Source organism: Staurois parvus, unplaced genomic scaffold (genome assembly GCF_062004578.1).
Source record: "Staurois parvus isolate SC_StPar_1 unplaced genomic scaffold, SC_StPar_1.0 ptg000090l, whole genome shotgun sequence".
NCBI lineage: Eukaryota > Metazoa > Chordata > Amphibia > Anura > Ranidae > Staurois > Staurois parvus.
Genome location: NW_028317886.1, coordinates 596044 through 616350, shown reverse-complemented (window position 1 = coordinate 616350; position 20307 = coordinate 596044). Strand labels below are relative to the sequence as shown.

Below are 20307 nucleotides of genomic sequence, written 5' to 3'. Positions count from 1 at the left end.
TTTGGACCCTAGTCCCTTTTACAGCCCCAACCCCTTACTTACATGTCAGTCCCCTTCACAGCACCCCTTCCTTGCACCCCAGTCCTCTTTACAACCTTACTTGCATCTCATCATACTTCACTGCCCCCCTTTACTTGCACCCAAGTCCCTTTCACAGCACCCTTTCTTGCACCCCAGTCCCAATTACAGCCCCCCTTACTTACATCTCAGCCCCCTTTAAGGCCCCCCCTTCCTTGCACCCCAGTCCACTTCACATCCCCACTTCCTTGCTCCCCAGTCCACTTCACAGCCCCACTTCCTTGCACCCCAGTCCCCTTCACAGCCCCCCCCCCTTACTTACATCTCAGTCCCCTTCACAGTCCCCACTTCCTCGCACCGAAGTCCTCTTCACAGCCCCCCTTTTTTGCACCCCAGTCCCCTTTACAGCCCCTCCTTACTTTCATCTCAGTCCCCTTCACAGTTCCTCCCTTCCTTACAACCCCCTTTCCTTGTACTCCAGTCCACTTCGCAGCCCCCCTTCCATGAGCCCCCCTTCATTGTACTCCAGTCCACTTCACAGCCCCCCTTCCTTACACCCAGTACCCTTTACAGACCCCTCTTACTTGCATCTCTTCCCTTCTTGCACCCCCAGTCCCCTTTAAAACCCTCCTTTTTGTATACTGTTCCCTTTTCACAGCCCCCACCTTCCTTCCTTGCAGCCAAGTTCCCTTTATATGAATGTCCCCTCCCTTATATTTCCCCACGCTATTCACAACCCTCCTTTTCGATCCTACCTTCCACAGCAGGTAGAAGGCAGAAGGCACGGATGCCTGGACAGAGGGCAAGACATGTGGGACATGCTTATCTTGTTAACAGGCCGGTGATTGATTTCTAGGACCACCTAGCAAATAATCACTGTCTTGTTAAACTTGAAAAGTTGGATGGCTCCCGCCCGCTGGCTAGACATGCTGGGGTTTATTTACTAAAGCTGGTGAGTCCAAAATCAGACTCCCTTCTGCATAGAAACCAATCAGCTTCTAACCTCAGCTTGTTCAATGAAGCTTTGGCAATGAAACCTGGAAGCTGATTGGTTTCTATGCAGAAGGGAGTCTGATTTTGGACTCTCCAGCTTTAGTAAATAAACCCCGCTGTGTCTTCTGCCTTCTATGAAGGCATGGTCTGTTTAGCAACTCGTGCAATTGCATTCTGCCAGACGAAGTAGAGGGTCAATTTCTGTATGTTGTGTGGAACATTTTCTATTTTAATGGAAATTGGGAGGACAGAATTGAAAAATAAGTTTGGAGAGAGAAGACATTTTAATTGTGTTTAAACGACCTGCCCAGGATATGCATTCAGAGGTGAAGGTTTAGAATGCAAGTTGTCTGTTTGCGTGCATTTAGCCGCACTTAGAATTCTGTGCATCCAGGATCTGATTAAACAATCTATTTTTTCTATATAGATCAAAAGATGCAGCGCTATAGAACCAGAACGTTACAATGAAAACGAATAAATCAAATGAATAAATCTATATTAGATAACTGAACAAATGCAACAGTTCATAGAATAAGGTGACTTTAGTGCTCTCCTCTATTTCGTATCCTCCTGATGATCAGGCGTTGTGCAAAATAGTGCTGAAGAAGTGCACACTCACCAGAACGCACAGGAAAATGAGCGTTTTTCAATATAGATTCCCCTTAGAATCATCAGCTGGACAGGATGTGGTAGTATGATAGCCTCCTTCCAGAGCTCCTGGATATTCCTGTGTAGCCCCTTGATAGGTGACCTGCGGACTTCTCCTTAAGGCTTATATGCATTTCTTACCCAGCAGAGAGATGAATGACTAAAATGGATACAGCAATTTACAGTTCATCTCTACAGTATTCACGTCCACTGCCCCGTGTGCAATTCTAAATATCTTCCTCCTCTGTTGTTCACTCAGCTGCATTCCGATTTCCCCATAAATGCTGAGCCGCTAGACAAGCGTTACCCTGGCAACAAACAGCCACGTGCCTCTGCCGGGCTAACCTTACGGTGCCTGCAATCATTACTTGGGTAACGCTTGTCTAGCGGCTCAGCATTTATGGGGAAATCGGAATGCAGCTGAGTGAACAACAGAGGAGGAAGATATTTAGAATTGCACACGGGGCAGTGGACGTGAATACTGTAGAGATGAACTGTAAATTGCTGTATCCATTTTAGTCATTCATCTCTCTGCTGGGTAAGAAACGCATATAAGCCTTAAGGAGAAGTCCGCAGGTCACCTATCAAGGGGCTACACAGGAATATCCAGGAGCTCTGGAAGGAGGCTATCATACTACCACATCCTGTCCAGCTGATGATTCTAAGGGGAATCTATATTGAAAAACGCTCATTTTCCTGTGCGTTCTGGTGAGTGTGCACTTCTTCAGCACTATTTTGCACAACGCCTGATCATCAGGAGGATACGAAATAGAGGAGAGCACTAAAGTCACCTTATTCTATGAACTGTTGCATTTGTTCAGTTATCTAATATAGATTTATTCATTTGATTTATTCGTTTTCATTGTAACGTTCTGGTTCTATAGCGCTGCATCTTTTGATCTATATTGTTTTGAGGGTGTATGGTACCTAATGTTCAGCTGCTATTCTATAGATGCGCTCGTATATATCCTTTTTTTGACTAATCTATTTTTTCTAAATGTAGCTAAGCTGACCACATTTAAATGCAAGGGAACATACATTGGGTTGATTTACGAAAGGCAAATAGACTGTGTTTTCTGTAAGTGTAGTTGTACTCAGCAAGAGTAGCTGCTCCAGATCTTAGTAAATCAGGGGAATCTTTGAGGACTTCCATCATACAATCATGTGCAAGAAAAAATGCTCCCCCCCCATTTTCCTTGCACCTGATTAGGTATTCCTTGCAAAGCAAAGTTTGACCTAATTTACTAAACTCTGGAGCAACTGTACTTTCAAAGTACACAGTCTATTTTCCTTTAGTAAATCAACCCCTGTTGAAAACCACCATGCACTATTTAAAAATTATTATGTGCATTTACATGTGTTTTGAAATGTCCTGTAAACACATATAAACCCAGGTTTGACAGTACCAGTGACAATGCGGCCCAAGCTTATGGACCTAATAATCATATGTTGCAAAATGTATTGCTACTGGCTTATTTGGATTATGTAGTATATGTGAGGCAGGCCACAGACCGAGCAAATTTTTTCCTGCAACCACAGGTTACAGGAAAGAAATTCGCTCAGTTCTTCCATCAACACAGAAAGTGTTGACAGGGGACTCCCTCTTACTGAGCCATTGTGTTCAAACTGCTGGGAAAACACAGTAATTATTGCTAGTGGCGATAACAGGCAACAGTCCACCTGAGGCTCCACTGTGGACCAGGACAAGCCGCCGTACTGACACAGCTCCCGGCCCCCTTGATCTCTGCAACCCCCCCCCCCCCCCCACAGCCATACTAACATAAGCGACATCCCTGCGACCCGGCAAAATGGACCAGGTTCCGCAAAACACCAGGGTCAGGTGAGACCCACTAAGGAAGCCCTGGCTCGGGCCTCCAGCTCCACAGCTACAGGGAAGCAGGCATGCTCCCTGTCCATGTCCTTCACAGCGTTGCAGCCAGATCCAGACCATAGCAGCTCAGAGGGTGAGTCTAACACCAGCACAGCTAAAGGGACACTACACCCATTACCTATGACAGACCCCTCTAGCCCTAGCCCTGACCCAATGCAACATGATCTACTCAAACAATTTGAAAAAATGCTGCACAGAGCTTTAAAGCAGACCTCCGACCACATTACTGGCAAACTTTTTAAAGAAATTTGTGACCTGGGTATCCGCACTGCTGAGCTAGAACACAGGGTTGACAACCTGCACGCAGAAGTTCACACTTATTCAGACAAACTCGCGGCAATGCGTGATGAAAACCTAACGCTTCAGTCCCACCTTGAGGATTTCAAAAACAGGGCCCGCCGTTCTAACATCCGAATCCGCGGACTCCCTGAAACTATTACTGCTCTCCTCTCTACGACAACCGCCTTACTACAAGAGCTCTCTCCCTCAATCCCGATCGAACATCTGGAGCTAGACAGGGTTCATCATGCTCTAGCCCCACGCAGACCAAACGGCCCTCCCCGAGACATTATTGCAAAATTCCATTATTTCCACACCAAAGAACAGATTCTCCAAGCGGCTCGGAATGCTAATACCCTCACCTTCCAAGGCCATTCCTACCAATTGTTTAATGATCTCTGTCCGGCCACCATCGCTAAACGCAGAGCCATGAAGCCCCACCTGCAACTTCTCCACCAGCACGGCATCACCTACCGCTGGAGCTTTCCTTTTGCGGTACGCTTTTCCTACAAGTCCCGTGACTATACCTGTAGATCCTCCGAGGAAATACTTGGCACACTCCGCCACCTTCAGCTCCATCTTCCCTCAGATGCTCCAGAAGGTCTGCCTCCTGCTCACCCCAGAAAGCCCACCACTCCGTTTCAGCAACAGGTCAACCCGCCACGCATAAACGTGGGCGCTTCATCTCTCCAGCACCTGCCCCTCAATACACCATGGACTGAATCCTGCTATAATCATCTTAATCTCCTCTGTTCAATTCACACACCTGAAAGTTTTCGGGACTCGCCCCTCTTGATTTTTTCACCCACACCCCATTGTGGACACCAGTTCCCTCCTTCAACCATCATCAGCCGATCATATTTTTGACTCTCTCCACGAAGAATCTTCGTCCTCACCTATCTCCTTACTGCTACTCCCTTTCCCCCTTTTACTACCAATCGGCCTGGTGGACTTCCTCTGTATCCCACCGACCCACACCGGGTCCTCCCCCTAATCCTGTGCTCCTAATGCCACCACATCTGACCGCACAGGTCGTTTTGTTTTCTAAATCCCATGTTACCTTTGTTAAGTTGTAAATTGTTTGTTAACCTTGCTTCTTCCCTCCTTAGGTCACCTGAGCCCGTGTTGAACTCGACCTCTTCCTGACAGACTAAGCTGAATTTTCTTTACGCAGGGCACGCCATAAATATTATACTAAGGTTAACAAACCAGATACTTTTTTAGCTCTTTCTCTTTGTAGACTAGACCATGCCACTGAACCCATTCGTCTTAAGCTATCCAGCGGAGATTATACTAGCAACCCTGTCCGCATACTCCGTATTTTCCATAAACACCTAGCTGCACTGTACTCCCAGACTGAGCCCTTCGACCAATCCCGAGCTGACAATCTTCTCGCCCATCTTCCCTTTCCGACCTTGGCCACCCAACACCTCGAAATACTGGAGAAACCGATCTTGGATTTCAAGGTTCTGTTCGCAATTAAGGAACTCAAGCTTAGAAAATGCCCAGGCCCAGACGGCTTTTCAGCCTCTTACTGCAAGAAATTTGCTCATCTACTTTCTTCTGTCCTTACTAAAGCCTTTTACTGCCATCTTCTCAGGCCATTCTTTTACCCCAGAGACAGTATCTGCTATCATCTCGATGATACTGAAACCACACTCCGATGACTCAGCCTGGTCTAATTATAGACCGATCTCCCTTCTCAATATTGACGTCAAACTCCTTGCCAAAATTCTCTCCACTCGTTTAAACCCCATTATAGGCTCTCTTATACATAATGATCAGACTGGTTTTATTCCCTTTCAACAAGCAGGGGACAATATACGGCGTGCAGCTCTTCTCTCCCACCTTGCTTCTTATCCCTAGATATTAAAAAAGCCTTTGATACTGTTTCCTGGCCTTTCCTCCATTATATCTTACGCCGATGGGGTTTTGGTCCTCATTTCTTGACCTGGATCTCTTCACTCTACTGCAACCCTTCTGCCCAAGTTCGTTATATGGGTCACAATTCGGCCTCTTTCCCAATAGCTTGTGGTACCTGTCAGGGATGTCCGCTATCTCCACTCCTCTTCACCCTAGTAATCGAAACCCTTAGCCCCTCTGATTCGGGTAGACCCTAATATTTGTGACATAGAGGCTGACGGGTCCCACCACAAACTCTGTTTATCCGCAGATGATGTACTACTCTTTTTGACCTCCCCTCTCACCTCCGCTCTGCCACTACTTCGGCTCCTCCATGACTTTGGCACCATTTCTCGTCTCCAGGTTAATCCCCAAAAATCTACAGTCCTGAACATTTCACTCTTCCCCCAAGATTCTCTCCATCTCCGGCAAATTCTTCCCTTCGCGTGGTCCCCTCACGCTATTCCTTATTTAGGTATCAAGTTGACGGCGTCTCTGTCTGATTTATACTCAGCTAACTACCTCCCAATGCTCGCCCACCTTACTAGTTTAATGCGCAACTGGTCCTCTCTCCCATTAGCTTGGCTAGGTAGGATAACAGTGGTTAAAATGTCTATTCTACCCAAGATTTTTTTATCTCTTCCGAGTTCTTCCCATACCTGTCCCGGCTTCAACGCCAAGCTCACTCTTACATTTGGGGCTCAAATCGACTCCGAGTCCCCCGCTCCACTATCCACCTACCAAAATTGAAAGCAGGTCTAGGACACCCAAATTTCACAAAATATTACGAAGCAGCCCACCTAGCCCAATCGCCACAGTATCATGCATCATATGAAATCCCTCAATGGGTAATCTTGGAGTCAATTGATATTGATCCCCTCTCATTAGCTAACCTACTTTGGCTTCATCCTTCCGATCGTTGCGGGATCCGGAATCCAATAACCTCCCACTTTATAGCACTCTGGGACAAACTCTAATCCAAATATTCCCTCCAATCGCCACACAACCCTCTCTTATCTCATCTTCACAACCCAGCTTTCCCCCCAGCTTGGTCCACTCCTCGCTCCTTTCATCTCTGGTCTTCTGCTAATTTCTTAAGAGCCCACCATTTCTTGACTAACTCCGGGTTTCATTCCTTCCCATCCTTCCGTGAATCTCACTCTCTCCCTATGTTGGAAATTTTCCGCTACCTACAATTGAAGCATTTCTATTCCCCTCTCTCCACTACCGCATGTTCCGTTAGATCAATGACCCCCTTTGAAAGTGCATGTAACAAAGATCCTCATAGACGTGGCCTTATCTCTATTCTTCATGCTCAACTCTCGACCCCCATACCTTCCTTTCGCCCCTCACATGTCACCAGGTGGCAGAGGGACCTAGCCTCACAGCTGAGCCCTGAAGATTGGGATCATATCTGGCAGGCAACTAAATTCTCTTTCAAAATGTCATGGCAGTTGAGACAAACTATAAGGGCTTATCCTGATGGTATCTCGTTCTGGCTAGGGTCGCTAAATTTACGCCTGGGTACTCCCCCAACTGTTTTAGTGGCTGTGCAGTGAACGGTACATACCTCCACATTTGGTCCTGCCCGATAGCCCACTCTTTCTGGGAAGATATTTTCCGTATATTATCCACCCTTTTTCAAAAGCCTTTTGTACCAACTCCAGAATTCGCCCTACTCAACCATCGCCCCCCTTCTATTTCTAAAACCCAGTTTAAGATTTTTTTGCAAATTACAACCTCCGCTAAGCAAATCATAGCGAAATCCTGGAAGACCCCCTTGCTTAGTGTGCAGGCGGTCCGGAACAAAGTGACACAGTCGATGATAGAGCCCACCGACACAATTTCCAAATTTTTATCGACCTGGTCTCCCTGGGTTGACCACTTCCTTCCTCAGGGATTTGATGAGTCTCTACACTCCCTTAATGCATCCCTTCCTTGATAGAAGCTTCGGAGCTCTGGTTTGGTCCTGTCCCCCCCCCCCCATCCTGGTAGTCACACGCCCTATCCTTCCCCTTTTCTCTCCCCCTCTTTTTTTTCTACTATTCTCCATTCCTTTCGCTTCCTTCTTTATTTCTTCCCTTACTCTATTTTTGGTTATTTTACTCAGTGCATACAGTTGTTGTAATCATATAGTTGTTTAACGGCCCTGAGCCTCATATTTACCTACTTGCTATATATGGTACTACTTGTAGTACTTCACTGTATGTAATTAAACCCTGTTACCCAATAAAAAGTTTGAACAAGAATCTTTGTAGGTTACACTGGAACCGGATGAGATTTGAACCATCTATGGCTGGCTTAAGTTTATTTGGCAGGATAATTAGTTGTGTGCATTGGGTTGTCATACTATATTGTGTCACTCTGTTGCGAGGCCCCGAAACCTTGACTATATTTCTGCATGTGATGATATCTTTCACAGTAAGGAGGTAAATAGATAAATTATTAGCGTGCCGATAACCTCTACCATATTGTAAGCTAAGGTTAACTCTCAACCTACTTAACATAAATACACTGCCTTAAAGAGCGTGCCATAGTGCACAAAAATATGTGTGACGGGGCTCAAAAAATTTCCTAAATAAAAATGGTTAATCTTAAAAAGTGTTAAAAAAAGGTCAGTGTAAATTACCTGTCTATAGTTCAGTGCATCCAGGAAAATTGAATCATGCAAGAAAACCACAGATTTGCATGGCATATTGATCCCCAGTGCAAGTGAGCTTGTAGCAGTTACAACCTGAGAAAAAAAAATAATTTACAGAAGTGAACTTTTAAAGTATATGTAAACCCTTACCCATTCAGTTTAAAATAGAAATGAAAGCCATAACATTTGTGTGTGTGTGTTTATATACTGTGTGTGTCTGATATATATATATATATATATATATATATATATATATATATATATATATATATATTACACATACATGCACATATACACATATACACATACACATATGCACTCCTAAAATAATTAAAGGAAAACTTTGAAAAACACATCAGATCTCAATGGGGAGAAATATTATACTGGATATCTATATTGACATGGACTGGGTAATGTGTAAGGAACATAAGGATGAGCCGTCATTTGATTGAAATTAAAATGATCAACCTACAGAGGACTGAATTCAAAGACACCCCGAAAATCAAAGTGAGAAAATTATGCAGCAGGCTAGTCTATTTTGCTGAAATTTCATTGCAGCAACTCAAAATGGCACTCAGTAGTTTGTATGGCCCCCATGTACTTGTATGCATGCCTGACAACGTCGGGACATGCTCCTAATGAGACAATGGATGGTGTCCTGGGGTATTTCCTCCCAGATCTAAACCAGGGCATCACTGAGCTCCTGGACAGTTTGAGGTGCATCGGATTTAGTTCAGGCGAGTGTGGGGGCCATTCAATGGTATCAATTCCTTCATCCTCCAGGAACTGCCTGCATACTCAATGCCACATGAGGTCGGGCATTGTCGTGCACCAGGAGAAACCCAGAACCCACTGCAGAAGTGTAGGGTCTGACAATGGGTACAAGGATTTTATCCCAATACCTAATGGCAGTCAATATATATATATATATATATATATATATATATATATATATATACATACATACATATATATGTACTGTATATATGTATATAAGAATGCTTTAAAAAAATATACAAAATGCAAAGTGAGCGAACAGAGCAACAATCAAATTCAAATCAATACTTGGTGTCTTAATTTAAAGCATTCTTTCACGCCTGTCAAACATTTGCAGAGTACTGTATATCATTAAAAACACAGTCTTTGCTAATCCAAACAGTTAATTCAACAAATAAAAACAATATATTTTTTAATACAAACAAACCTTTATTTAGTGTGGGGAAAAGGTTTGGATCAAAGGAGACTTCAGTACAGTTGGGCCATATTAGGTCAATGACATGTCTTTGGTAAGGAATAGCGATGGGAGCAAATGTGTCGACCGGAGTCGGTCATTGTGATTAATAAGGTTCTGCCCTGTTAACGGCATGTGACCTGGTGTAGCTTAGGGAGGGGGGAAGTGGGGGGTTTAGGAGGGCGAGCTCTTGTCCTCCCTCTGTGCTGGACAGCCAGGCTGCATTCTCAAATTTTTTTTTGAGGGGGTGATATACCCTTTTAAACCCATGACAGACCAACATCAAGGATAAGGTTTCTGATGTGGGTTTGGAAGGGTACTGTAGAATCTACTATACCATGCCAAAAGTGACATTTCAGGAAGAAAAAAAAAACATTTACTGGTAAGTTACAATTCCCCACCAGCTTATTTTTTTTTGTAAGGGAAACAGCAAGGGGAGGGGTATTGATTCTATTGTTAGCAGGGAAAAATTTACCTGCAATTGAATTTCTTTTTTGCTTTGTAAATGTCACGTTTGCTCTAGAACCGTTATGCCCACCCCTATCTTAGGTGGTCAGGCACTATAGCTGGCTTCTGTGTTCTTTGCCTATAGCAGCCCCCTTTCCCATAAGGCAAGCAGGTGTACTGGTACTAAGTAGCCCTGAGGTTTTATATACAATTCTATAGTGCCTGGCTACAACACTGGGGTAGGTGTGAACTGAGCACAGCGAACAGGCACTTGAACAGAGCACAGTGAATAGGTACTTGCAGTTGGCAGACAGGCAGAGTGGCCAGTGACAGTCTGGGTTCAGGGCAGGTTGAGTTCTGAGTGTATTCAATATCCGATCCAAAGTCATCAAAAAGGGAATCCAAACTAACAGGCAGGGCAGACAAACAGGAAACTTGGAGCACATGTTACAACGCTATCACAAGCATGAGATCGCAGGCTTGGCTGGCTTAAATCAGGTTGGGTCTCCACCCAGAGACTGGCTACATCAATCACCTTGCAGGTGGACAGGTAGACAGGGAGAATTATGCTAAACACACCACCAGCTAAGCAGCGGTTGTTAACAAAAAATAATTAACCATATGTATGTATTAACAATCAATAATTTTTTTATAGAAAATATCTTTGAACCTGCAAACATTACATATTTCTTTTAAAGCAGAGGCCATAGAAAATAAAATGGTGGGTGTTGCAATTTTTTTTGTCCCACAGTATTTGCACATTGGTTTTTCAAATGCAATTTTTTGGGAAAAAATACACCTTTTGAATTTTAATGCAAAAAACACAATACATAACCCAATTTTTGGTAAAATATAAAAGATGATGTTATTATGAGTAAATGGATACCAAAACATGTCACACTTTAAAATTGCACTCAATTGTGCAACAGTAACAAACAATATACATTTTGCTATCCATAGGCAACAGTTTATAAGCCTTTACAGGTTACCACTTTAGATTTACACAAGAATTCTGGTGCTAGAATTACTGTCCATGATATGACATTCATGGTGATACCTCACATGTGTGACACAATTGATGTTTATTTGCATTTAGGACCAACACGTACGTTTGCCCTCGTGCCCAAGCACGGGGGGGGGGGGGGGGGACAGGAAACGTTAAGATTTTTGTTTTTTACATTTTTACACTGTTACTTTACATTGTTTTTCTTTTTATCACGCTTATTGCTGTCAGAAGGAATGTGAATATCCGTTGTGACAGCAATAGACAGGACAGTTCCCTCCTCTGCCCTTAAAAGCACTTGATCATACCAAGATCAGTGTAATCAAATACTTTCCATTTTTAAAAATGGTGCTGTTTACATCCAGGGAAACCAGAAGTGATGTATACTCATCGCTTCTGGTTTCCTATATCATAGAGGTGGACAGAGTGGTACCGGTCTTTTTCCACCCCTATCATCAGCCGGCTGGCTGATCAGGTCTCCCAGAGGAATGAGACAGCCCGAGAAAGCTGCAGAAGGAGGGGGGGCATCCCCTCTTGCTGCTGATAGTAAAAGCAATCCATCGGGTAATTAGCCCCTAAGATTGCTTTTCAAGAGATCTAACTGTTGTCTCTAAAACACAGTACTGGGTTGATGCCTGCAGCTGCAGGCATCATCCCGGTATGCCCACTTGAACTCCAGTGACGTACGAGTATGTCACTGGTCCACAAGTGATTAACAAAGTTCTTAGCAATATGCAGCATGAAGGGGTTAATGTGCTGCCACCTTTTCATGCTGCATATTACTAATAACATTGGTAATTAATTCCACCTCCCCAAAGAGTTACCCATTCCAGCCAGTTTACAGGAAAAGCCACACATTATCACACTGTCAAAGTGCCTTACAAACAAGGATGCAGCCAATGCCTTACTTGCACACAGTTCCTTCACATGCAGCGAACCGGCATTGCTCTCTCTTCCATCCTGCCTCCCCACAGCTAATCATGTCATTATGTCAAGCTGGGTCGAGAATAGAGAGCATCTGTTAGGTAGAGATCACTCCGTCTGACAAGAAAGAGAATGTGTACTTTCCAGTGTGCTGGAGCAGGAGTGGAGTGCACTTGGCACACAGCTTTGACTGTAACAGTGAACTGTAGTGGTGCTAAGGTGGTGATAACACAGGTCCAGGCTAAGCAGCAGTCAGCACTGAGTCGGAATCTCCTACTCCCCCCTCACTAGAAAGTTATTGCACCCAGGGTTTCTGCTCCTTCCGTCCCCGCCCTGCCCCTACCCCCACTCTAGAGACAGGCTGGACTTTGGTCACCAGGCCATGAGAGAAAAGCTGGACATCAGGCACAGAACCCTCAAGTCAGGGGATCAGCAAGGTCAGGTTGAAGAGCAGGCAGGAAGTCTATGGAGCCAAACTGGACAGTAGACAGAGAACCAGTAACATCAGGCTGGATAGCAGGGGACATGTCACTGGAGTCAAGCTAAAGAGCTGGAATACAGCCTGGATGCAGAGTGGCTTGAAGAAGAGGATGAGGGTCCCACTTGGACGAATAAGGCAGCCTATCCAAAGGATGGATGGAACTTCTTCAGGTTTGAGCAGATGTAGTTGTGGTGAGGTCTGGTTACTGAAGTCCTTACAGGGGTCCTTATGGAGAAAGGGCCACCACGGCCCACAAGAAACCTTTTAGTTATCCCTGGCTGACTTAGCGTTATGTACTTCTGAAAGCACTTTAAGCCTAAGTGTCAGAGCCTGGAATTGAACCTGCGGTTCAAAGCCTTCTGCGGTGAGAGACAGTGTTTCTTCTCACTGAGCCACCTGGAATGCTGGACAGCTCCCTTGACAATTCTTTGGATGATCCTGCCTTTTCCCTGTTTTGTCTTGAACCTTGAACTCCTTGCTCCTCCCATGAACTTCCTATAAAAGCCATGTCTCTGCACTTCCTGGTTGCCAGATTATTGTGCCTTACCAGCCAATATCCCGCTTACTGTTTCTGCTGCTGTCTTCATCTACGTTACCGACCTTTGGCTTGCTACTGACTACGATTCTGCCTCATCCTATCTACTCCCATTGGTGACCGACCCTTGGCTTGTGACTGACTCCGCTTCTGTTTGATCCCTGAACTGTTGATCCGCTTTTGGTTTCCAGCCTACTCATTCCCTGGTGGGGTGATCCTGAGATCTGCGACCTGGCATTCACACGCAGCCAAATCCATCTCCACCATTAGGAGCTCTGGGGAAGACCGGTGGATGCTTAGACCCCGCACCTCAGATGAGCCTGCATCATTCCCAGGGTGGGCCGCTGGTGTACCAATCCTGCTGGTTTCAGGTAAGCCTTACAACTGCTGTAGCAACTGGTCTCTGAACCTGACCTTATATCGTGACAGAATAATCTGGCCCAAACATGGAGGCCGCTATAGCAAGTGTTGTGAATCCTCTTAGGCAGCAAATTGCTGAGCTGCAGGAATTTGGGGTTACCCATCAGGAAAAAGTTGCCAAACCGGAAAGCATTGTGGATAGGCAACAGGGAGAGATTCAGGCTCTGCAGAGGCAACTGCTGAACCGTGATGATCCTAGCTCACATATGCCCCAGCCCCAACCATCTAAGTTTAATGGAGACCGCCGCCAATACAGGGGTTTCCTTAATCAATGTCGCATATATTTTCAAATGTACCCTGCTGCGTTTCCTTCAGAGAAAAAGAAGGTAATGTTTATTATTGGGCTTCTTACTGGGGAAGCTCTAGCTTGGGCCTCCCCTTATATAGAGCAAAACCATGGCATTCTAAATAATTTTGATACCTTTTTGACCGCGATGAATCAGGTTTTTGATGATCCCAACCGTTGTGCTTCTGCCGAAGCAAAATTACATAGTCTAAGGCAGGGTAGACGCTCGGTCGCTGAATACACAGCCGAGTTCAGAAGTTGGGTTGCAGATACCACTTGGAACCCTGCAGCACAAAAGAGCCAGTTCCGCTAAGGGCTTTCTGAACAGGTAAAGGATGAGCTTGCCAGAGGTGATACTCCTAATGATCTTGAGTAATTCATCCAATTGTGTATCCGAATCGATCAAAGACTTACAGAAAGGAGAAAATCAAAGCAGTGGTAGATTGGTCAGCACCTGGAAATGTTAGGGAGATTCAACGTTTCGTTGGGTTTGCTAACTTTTACAGAAAATTTATAAGAAACTTTTCTAAAGTGATAGCTCCAATCACACAGCTTACAAAGAAAGGGGTACCCTTTGTGTGGACCTCTGAGGCACAAGCTGCGTTTGAAAAACTAAAAACTCTTTTCACTTCTGCACCAATTTTGGTACATCCGGATCCTGAACTACCCTTTACAGTGGAAGTGGATGCCTCCAATTCTGCCGTGGGAGCGATCCTGTCTCAGCAAAGTGGTGAAAAGATGCAGCTTCATCCTTGTGCCTTCTTCTCCCGTTTGATGTCCTCAGCCGAAAGAAATTACGACATTGGGAATAAAGAGCTACTGGCAATTAAGGAAGCCTTTTCTGAATGGAGGCATCTGCTAGAAGGAGCTAATCATCCTGTAACTGTTCTCACAGACCATAAAAATCTGGAATTTATTCGTTCGGCCAAGAGATTGTCTTCTAGACAAGCTCGCTGGTCTCTATTCTTTTCCAGATTTAATTTTGTTATATCATATCGACCGGGATCGAGGAATGGTAAGGCCGATGCCTTATCAAGGATGCTGTCCGAGCCTCTCCTGGAGGGCAACTCCGAATATTCCATCCTAACACAAAAGAACTTCCTAGGGGCCACAAGTGCAAAGACATTCTTGAGTCTTCTCAAAGAGGGGTATGAGAATGACCCACTTCTCAATGATCCTCCTAGGGACATGAACCTGGTGTACAAAAATGGCTTTTGGGTTCAAGGACATCATCTTTATGTACCTGAATCTGTTCGGGTGGAAGTTCTCAAGTTGGTTCATGATTCCAAACTTGCTGGGCATTTTGGCGTTACTAAGACCGAAGAACTGTTGTCACGTTCCTTTTGGTGGCCGGGGTACAAGAAGGATGTCAAACGCTATGTGGCCTCATGCTTGACCTGTGCACGCAATAAAACTCCCCGAACCTCTCCTTTGGGGTTGCTTCAGCCACTCCCTGTTCCATCGAGACCATGGGGGTCTATTTCTATGGATTTTGTGGTAGATTTACCTCCCTCAAAAGAAATGACCACCATTTTGGTGGTGGTTGACCGTCTCACAAAGATGGCCCATTTTGTTCCAGTGAAGGGGGTGCCCACTGCTGAACAGACTGCAGAACTAATGGTTCGAGAAGTATTTAAACTGCATGGAATCCCTGATGATGTTGTGTCTGACAGAGGTGTGCAGTTTACTGCGAAATTTTGGAAAAGCTTTTGCTCAGCCTTGGGTGTTACAATCAATCTGTCCTCTGCTTTTCATCCCCAGTCTAATGGTCAGACTGAGAGAACTAATCAAACAATGGAGCAGTATCTTCGATGCTTTGTCACTTATCTTCAGGATGACTGGGTGGACTGTCTTCCCACTGCAGAGTTTGCATACAACAATTCTAAACATAGTTCCACCTCTCAAAGTCCCTTTTACTTAAACAACGGTTATCATCCAGTTTTTATTCCTGATCTCCCTATCACAACTCCAATTCCTGCTGTTACCAACAGACTAACTACATTGCAGGAGATTCAGGAGAAATTGATTGAGACTTTGAGGGAAGCTCAGGAATATTACAAAAAGGCTGCTGACAGACACCGGAGAGTTTGGTTATCAACGAAGAATCTGAAGGTGCATGTGCCATCTGCTAAGTTGGGTCAAAAGTTTGTTGGTCCTTTTCAGATTTCTGCTCAGATCAACCCAGTTACCTTTCGCTTAAAACTTCCTGACAGTATGAAGATTCACCCGGTTTTTCATGTATCGCTTTTCAAATCATTTCCTGAAAATCCTTTCTCTGGAAGAATTCTTCCACCTCCTCCACCTGTTGAGGTACAGGGCGAAGAAGAATATGTGGTGGAGAAGATTCTTGATTCTAGGATGTTTAGAGGAAAGTTGCAATATCTGGTCCAATGGGAAGGATATGGGCTAGAGGAAAATTCTTGGGAGCCTGAGGAAAATGTTCATGCTCCTAGACTAACAAGAGAATTCCACCAGAGGTTTCCCCACAAGCCTGGTCCTAAGACGTCCAGGGGACGTCCTGTGAGGAGGGGAGTACTGTCAGAGCCTGGAATTGAACCTGGGACTTCTGCGGTAGGAGACAGTGTTTCTTCTCACTGAGCCACCTGGAATGCTGGACAGCTCCCTTGACAATTCTTTGGATGATCCTGCCTTTGCCCTGTTTTGTCTTGAACCTTGAACTCCTTGCTCCTCCCATGAACTTCCTATAAAAGCCATGTCTCTGCACTTCCTGGTTGCCAGATTATTGTGCCTTACCAGCCAATATCCCGCTTACTGTTCCTGCTGCTGTCTTCATCTACATTACCGACCTTTGGCTTGCTACTGACTACAATTCTGCCTCATCCTATCTACTACCATTGGTGACCGACCCTTGGCTTGTGACTGACTCCGATCCCTGAACTGTTGATCCGCTTTTGGTTTCCAGCCTACTCATTCCCTAGTGGGGTGATCCTGAGATCTGCGACCTGGCATTCACACGCAGCCAAATCCATCTCCACCATTAGGAGCTCTGGGGAAGACCGGTGGATGCTTAGACCCCGCACCTCAGGTGAGCCTGCGTCATTCCCAGGGTGGGCCGCTGGTGTACCAATCCTGCTGGTTTCAGGTAAGCCTTACAACTGCTGTAGCAACTGGTCTCTGAACCTGACCTTATATCGTGACACTAAGGTGAAAGGGAACAAACATATTTCCAGGGGGTCGATTGGGTGGAGCACTAGACTGAGCCTTTAAAGTCCAAAAGGTGAGGGGAAAGGGCCCCCATCACTTGTGCTGGAGGTACAATATCATAAATCTTAAAGGAAGTTTCGGAACTGGTCTCAAGGCCTTGCCGCAGTGGGTAAGTTCGGCCTCCAGGAGGAAAAGATTCAGACTGTGGCAACTGGCTGGAGAGGTGGCCTGTAGATGATTCGATAAACATGTCATAGATTGCTGCTACAAGAGAGTCATATATAGGCTGGTTATATAAACTGGAGTTGCACTGCAAACGTTGTCATGATCAAGATCCGAATAGGACTGTAATAAAGGCAAGTGACTAGTATTGCCCAAAAAAGAGTTACAAATAGGTAACTGGTAAGCGGTTTTTTGAAGTTCTGTAGGCAGGTCTGGAACAAGGACCTAATATCCCCTGTAGCCCAATTTATGTGCGGGTTATGCAGTTTTTAGCCAAGAATAAGGAGATAAGCACGAGATGTTAAGTCTCCTAGATTGTAAGCTCCAAGGAGCAGGGCCCTCTAATCCCTCTTGTATTGTTACTGTACTGTCTCCCTCCATAATGTAAAGCACTGAGCAAACTGTTGGAGCTGTATAAGTCCTGTATAATAATAATAATAAGTAGAAGCTGATTGTCTCTCTATGCAATTCCCCAATGGTCAGAGTATTATTTATTTATTTATTTCAGGTATTTATATAGCGCCGTCAATTTACGCAGCACTTTACATATATATATTGTACAGTCACATCAGTCCCTAACCCTCAAGGGGTGTACAATCTAAAGTCCCTAACTAATAGGTACAGTACACAAGGTGACTAGACTCGTGGACAAAGAAGAGTTATCAACAGCTAAGACTGAAAAGGGTTTGTGTGCATTAGTCAAGGGAATCTGCAGATGCTGTGCTAGGTCACTATCAATGAATTTGCTAGCAGCACCAGAATCTAATAAAGCTGATATGTAAAAACAGGCAGAATTATGTTGTGCAGGAACAAATAGTTTGTCTCAGGGAGAACCTGGCTCCGTATAGTCTAGAGAAGCAGACCCCACCCTCGGGCTAGCTGGGGACAAAGTGGCCGTGATTGCCACAGTATAAGCAAAGTCTTCATCTAGCCTTTTCCCCAGAGAATAAATGAGTAGTGCCAATTTGCATTTTCTCCTACTCCTGAAGAGGTTGGGAGGACCCAAGAAGGTCGGATGTAGAAGTGGGCAGTGTACTAGGGGGCAAAGAAACAAATCTCTCTGTACACCTTTCCCGTAAATGCGTCTGGCGGCCATCTTTGTAAGTGCTTTTTATCCATTTGATGATTTATGCTCCACATGGTTGCTATTTTTTTAATAAAACATACTACATTATATGATACTGTCTCTGGGTTCAGTCTATGAGCTTGCCCTCTAGTAGGAATCCCTTTCCTTGGTTCACCGTGGGCTGGAGATGGAGACTTGGCTACTCTACTTCTGACTGTTCATTTAGTGTATCACTGGCTTCTGGAGAGATCCCAGCTTCAACCGGGTCACCGGCAGGAGGAACAAGCAGGAACACCCCTTAGTGTCATTCCACTCTGGGCTTGCTTGCTACTTACTTCTGGTGAGTGCATTATGGTGGAGGTGCAGTGTGGAAACCACAGAAGTCACTACATTTTGTTGATTTCTTTACATCACTATTTTTGGGACTATTATGATATTTAGAGGACTTATATATTTTCATTTGTTATACCGTATATTTTGTTTCTTCATTGGAGTATTCACTATTCTCTATTTCTTTATTTATTATGTTTCCTTTCTCTTTTACAATCACACTGGTCATCGCTGATTATAACACACATTTTTATTAGCGCTGCGCATTGATATTATAGTGGGGGTTTTTTGATGGAGACAGAGGGTTTGCCACGTTGTGCTAGCTGCATTATGTTTTCCTTTTTTATCTTGCGCTCACCATTTATTCTTTGAGTAACTAAAATCTGAAATCTCTGCTCGGTCCACTTGAAACAGAAAAAAACCCAGAAATTATAATACAATTATCTCTACCATGTTACCCAGACATAGTAAATTAAAGAAGACAGTTAAAAACTCTACCGTTCCACTGCACCAGACCAACAAAAATACTCTATTTAACCACCTACCCCAACCTGATCAAAAACATACCTGTATAGCCAGTACAATTCTAATGAGCCTGGAAATATGCGTTTGTATTAGCAGACTCAGTCTTTGTGGAATTTACCAAGACAGCCTTGTAACTCATATGTGGCTTTATAAAGGGGGATGGAGGCATTTACTATGGACTTCCAGAAGTCAAGAGATGGTATCTCCGGCAACCTCCACTTCAGTACTATGGCCTTCCTTGCATAAAAGAGGATAATGCCAAGGAGAGTTCTGACCGCACTGCCAAAAGCCAAGTGACTTACCAAGCCGAGCAAGCAGACCTCAACAGTCAATGGTATGAGTATTGTAGTCAACTCAGAGACAAACCTCGTAACTGCTTCCCAAAAACCCTGAACTGCAGAACAGTCCTAGAATATATGCATGAAGTCAGCGTCTGGTTGGGTACATTTTCAGAAGTGGGGGTGAGCCCCTGTATAAATTCTATTTAAGCCTATCCTTAACAGCCACTAATTGCTGAAATGGGTACTCCCAAACATCCTCCCAATCCTCCGCAACCATCTGTGGAAAGTGAGCCCACCACTTAGAGAGCAGGCCCTCCAACCCCACATGAACAGAAGGTAGCAAGGCTTTATATATCTCAGAAAGAGGTTTACCCAGGGGGTCCTCTCCCAATAGGGATTCTATTTCAGACCTTTCCAGGACCGGGTAAGTCGATGCAAACTGAGAAGAAAAGGTATGCTGAAGCTACAGGTAGCGGAAAAGGTGAGTGTTAGGCAGACCAAACCTCAGTTTCAGAGCATCAAAGGATCTCAGAGTGCCCCCATCACAGATGTGTTCCAAAGTTTTGATACCGTGGGAGGCCCACACCCTGGGATCAGGAATGGACTGGAATTCCGGAAGTCATGGATTAAGCCATAAAGGAGTATCAGGTGACCAAGTGCCAGTGATATGAGGTTGTTTGTCTAGAACCTGCTGCCATGCTCTAATCACAGTCTTCATAGACAGACTGAGTGAAAAAGGAGCCCTAGTGCCTCTATACAGCAGGTTCCTCAGTGCCTCATAAGACCCCAAATGTGCCGCCTCCAACACTACTGAGGAGTTAGAATCGTCCAAAACCAACCAGTTATGGGCATGAGTAAGCAGGGCCACTATGAAATAAGCCTGGAAGTCCGAGCACGCCAATCCGCCCTGAGTCCAGGGCCTACGTAGGGTCACCCTACCCCACCATCACCACCACCATTTTGTTAGACAATCCCTTGAATATTAGCCGTGACAATGGTTGATATCAATTGGGTCTAGA

General features: G+C 44.8%; 1 protein-coding gene across 1 annotated transcript in view; it reads right to left on the bottom strand.

Annotated features, from left to right (window-relative positions):
* The window catches only part of LOC149468210 (putative ATP-dependent RNA helicase DDX60), a 258721-nt gene that overhangs the window by 79284 nt on the left and 159130 nt on the right, over positions 1-20307 (bottom strand). Inside the window, exon 29 of the mRNA XM_089670346.1 lies at positions 8361-8465. Within this exon, the coding sequence (XP_089526472.1) occupies positions 8361-8465 (105 nt within the window). The remainder of the gene's footprint in view (positions 1-8360; positions 8466-20307) is intronic.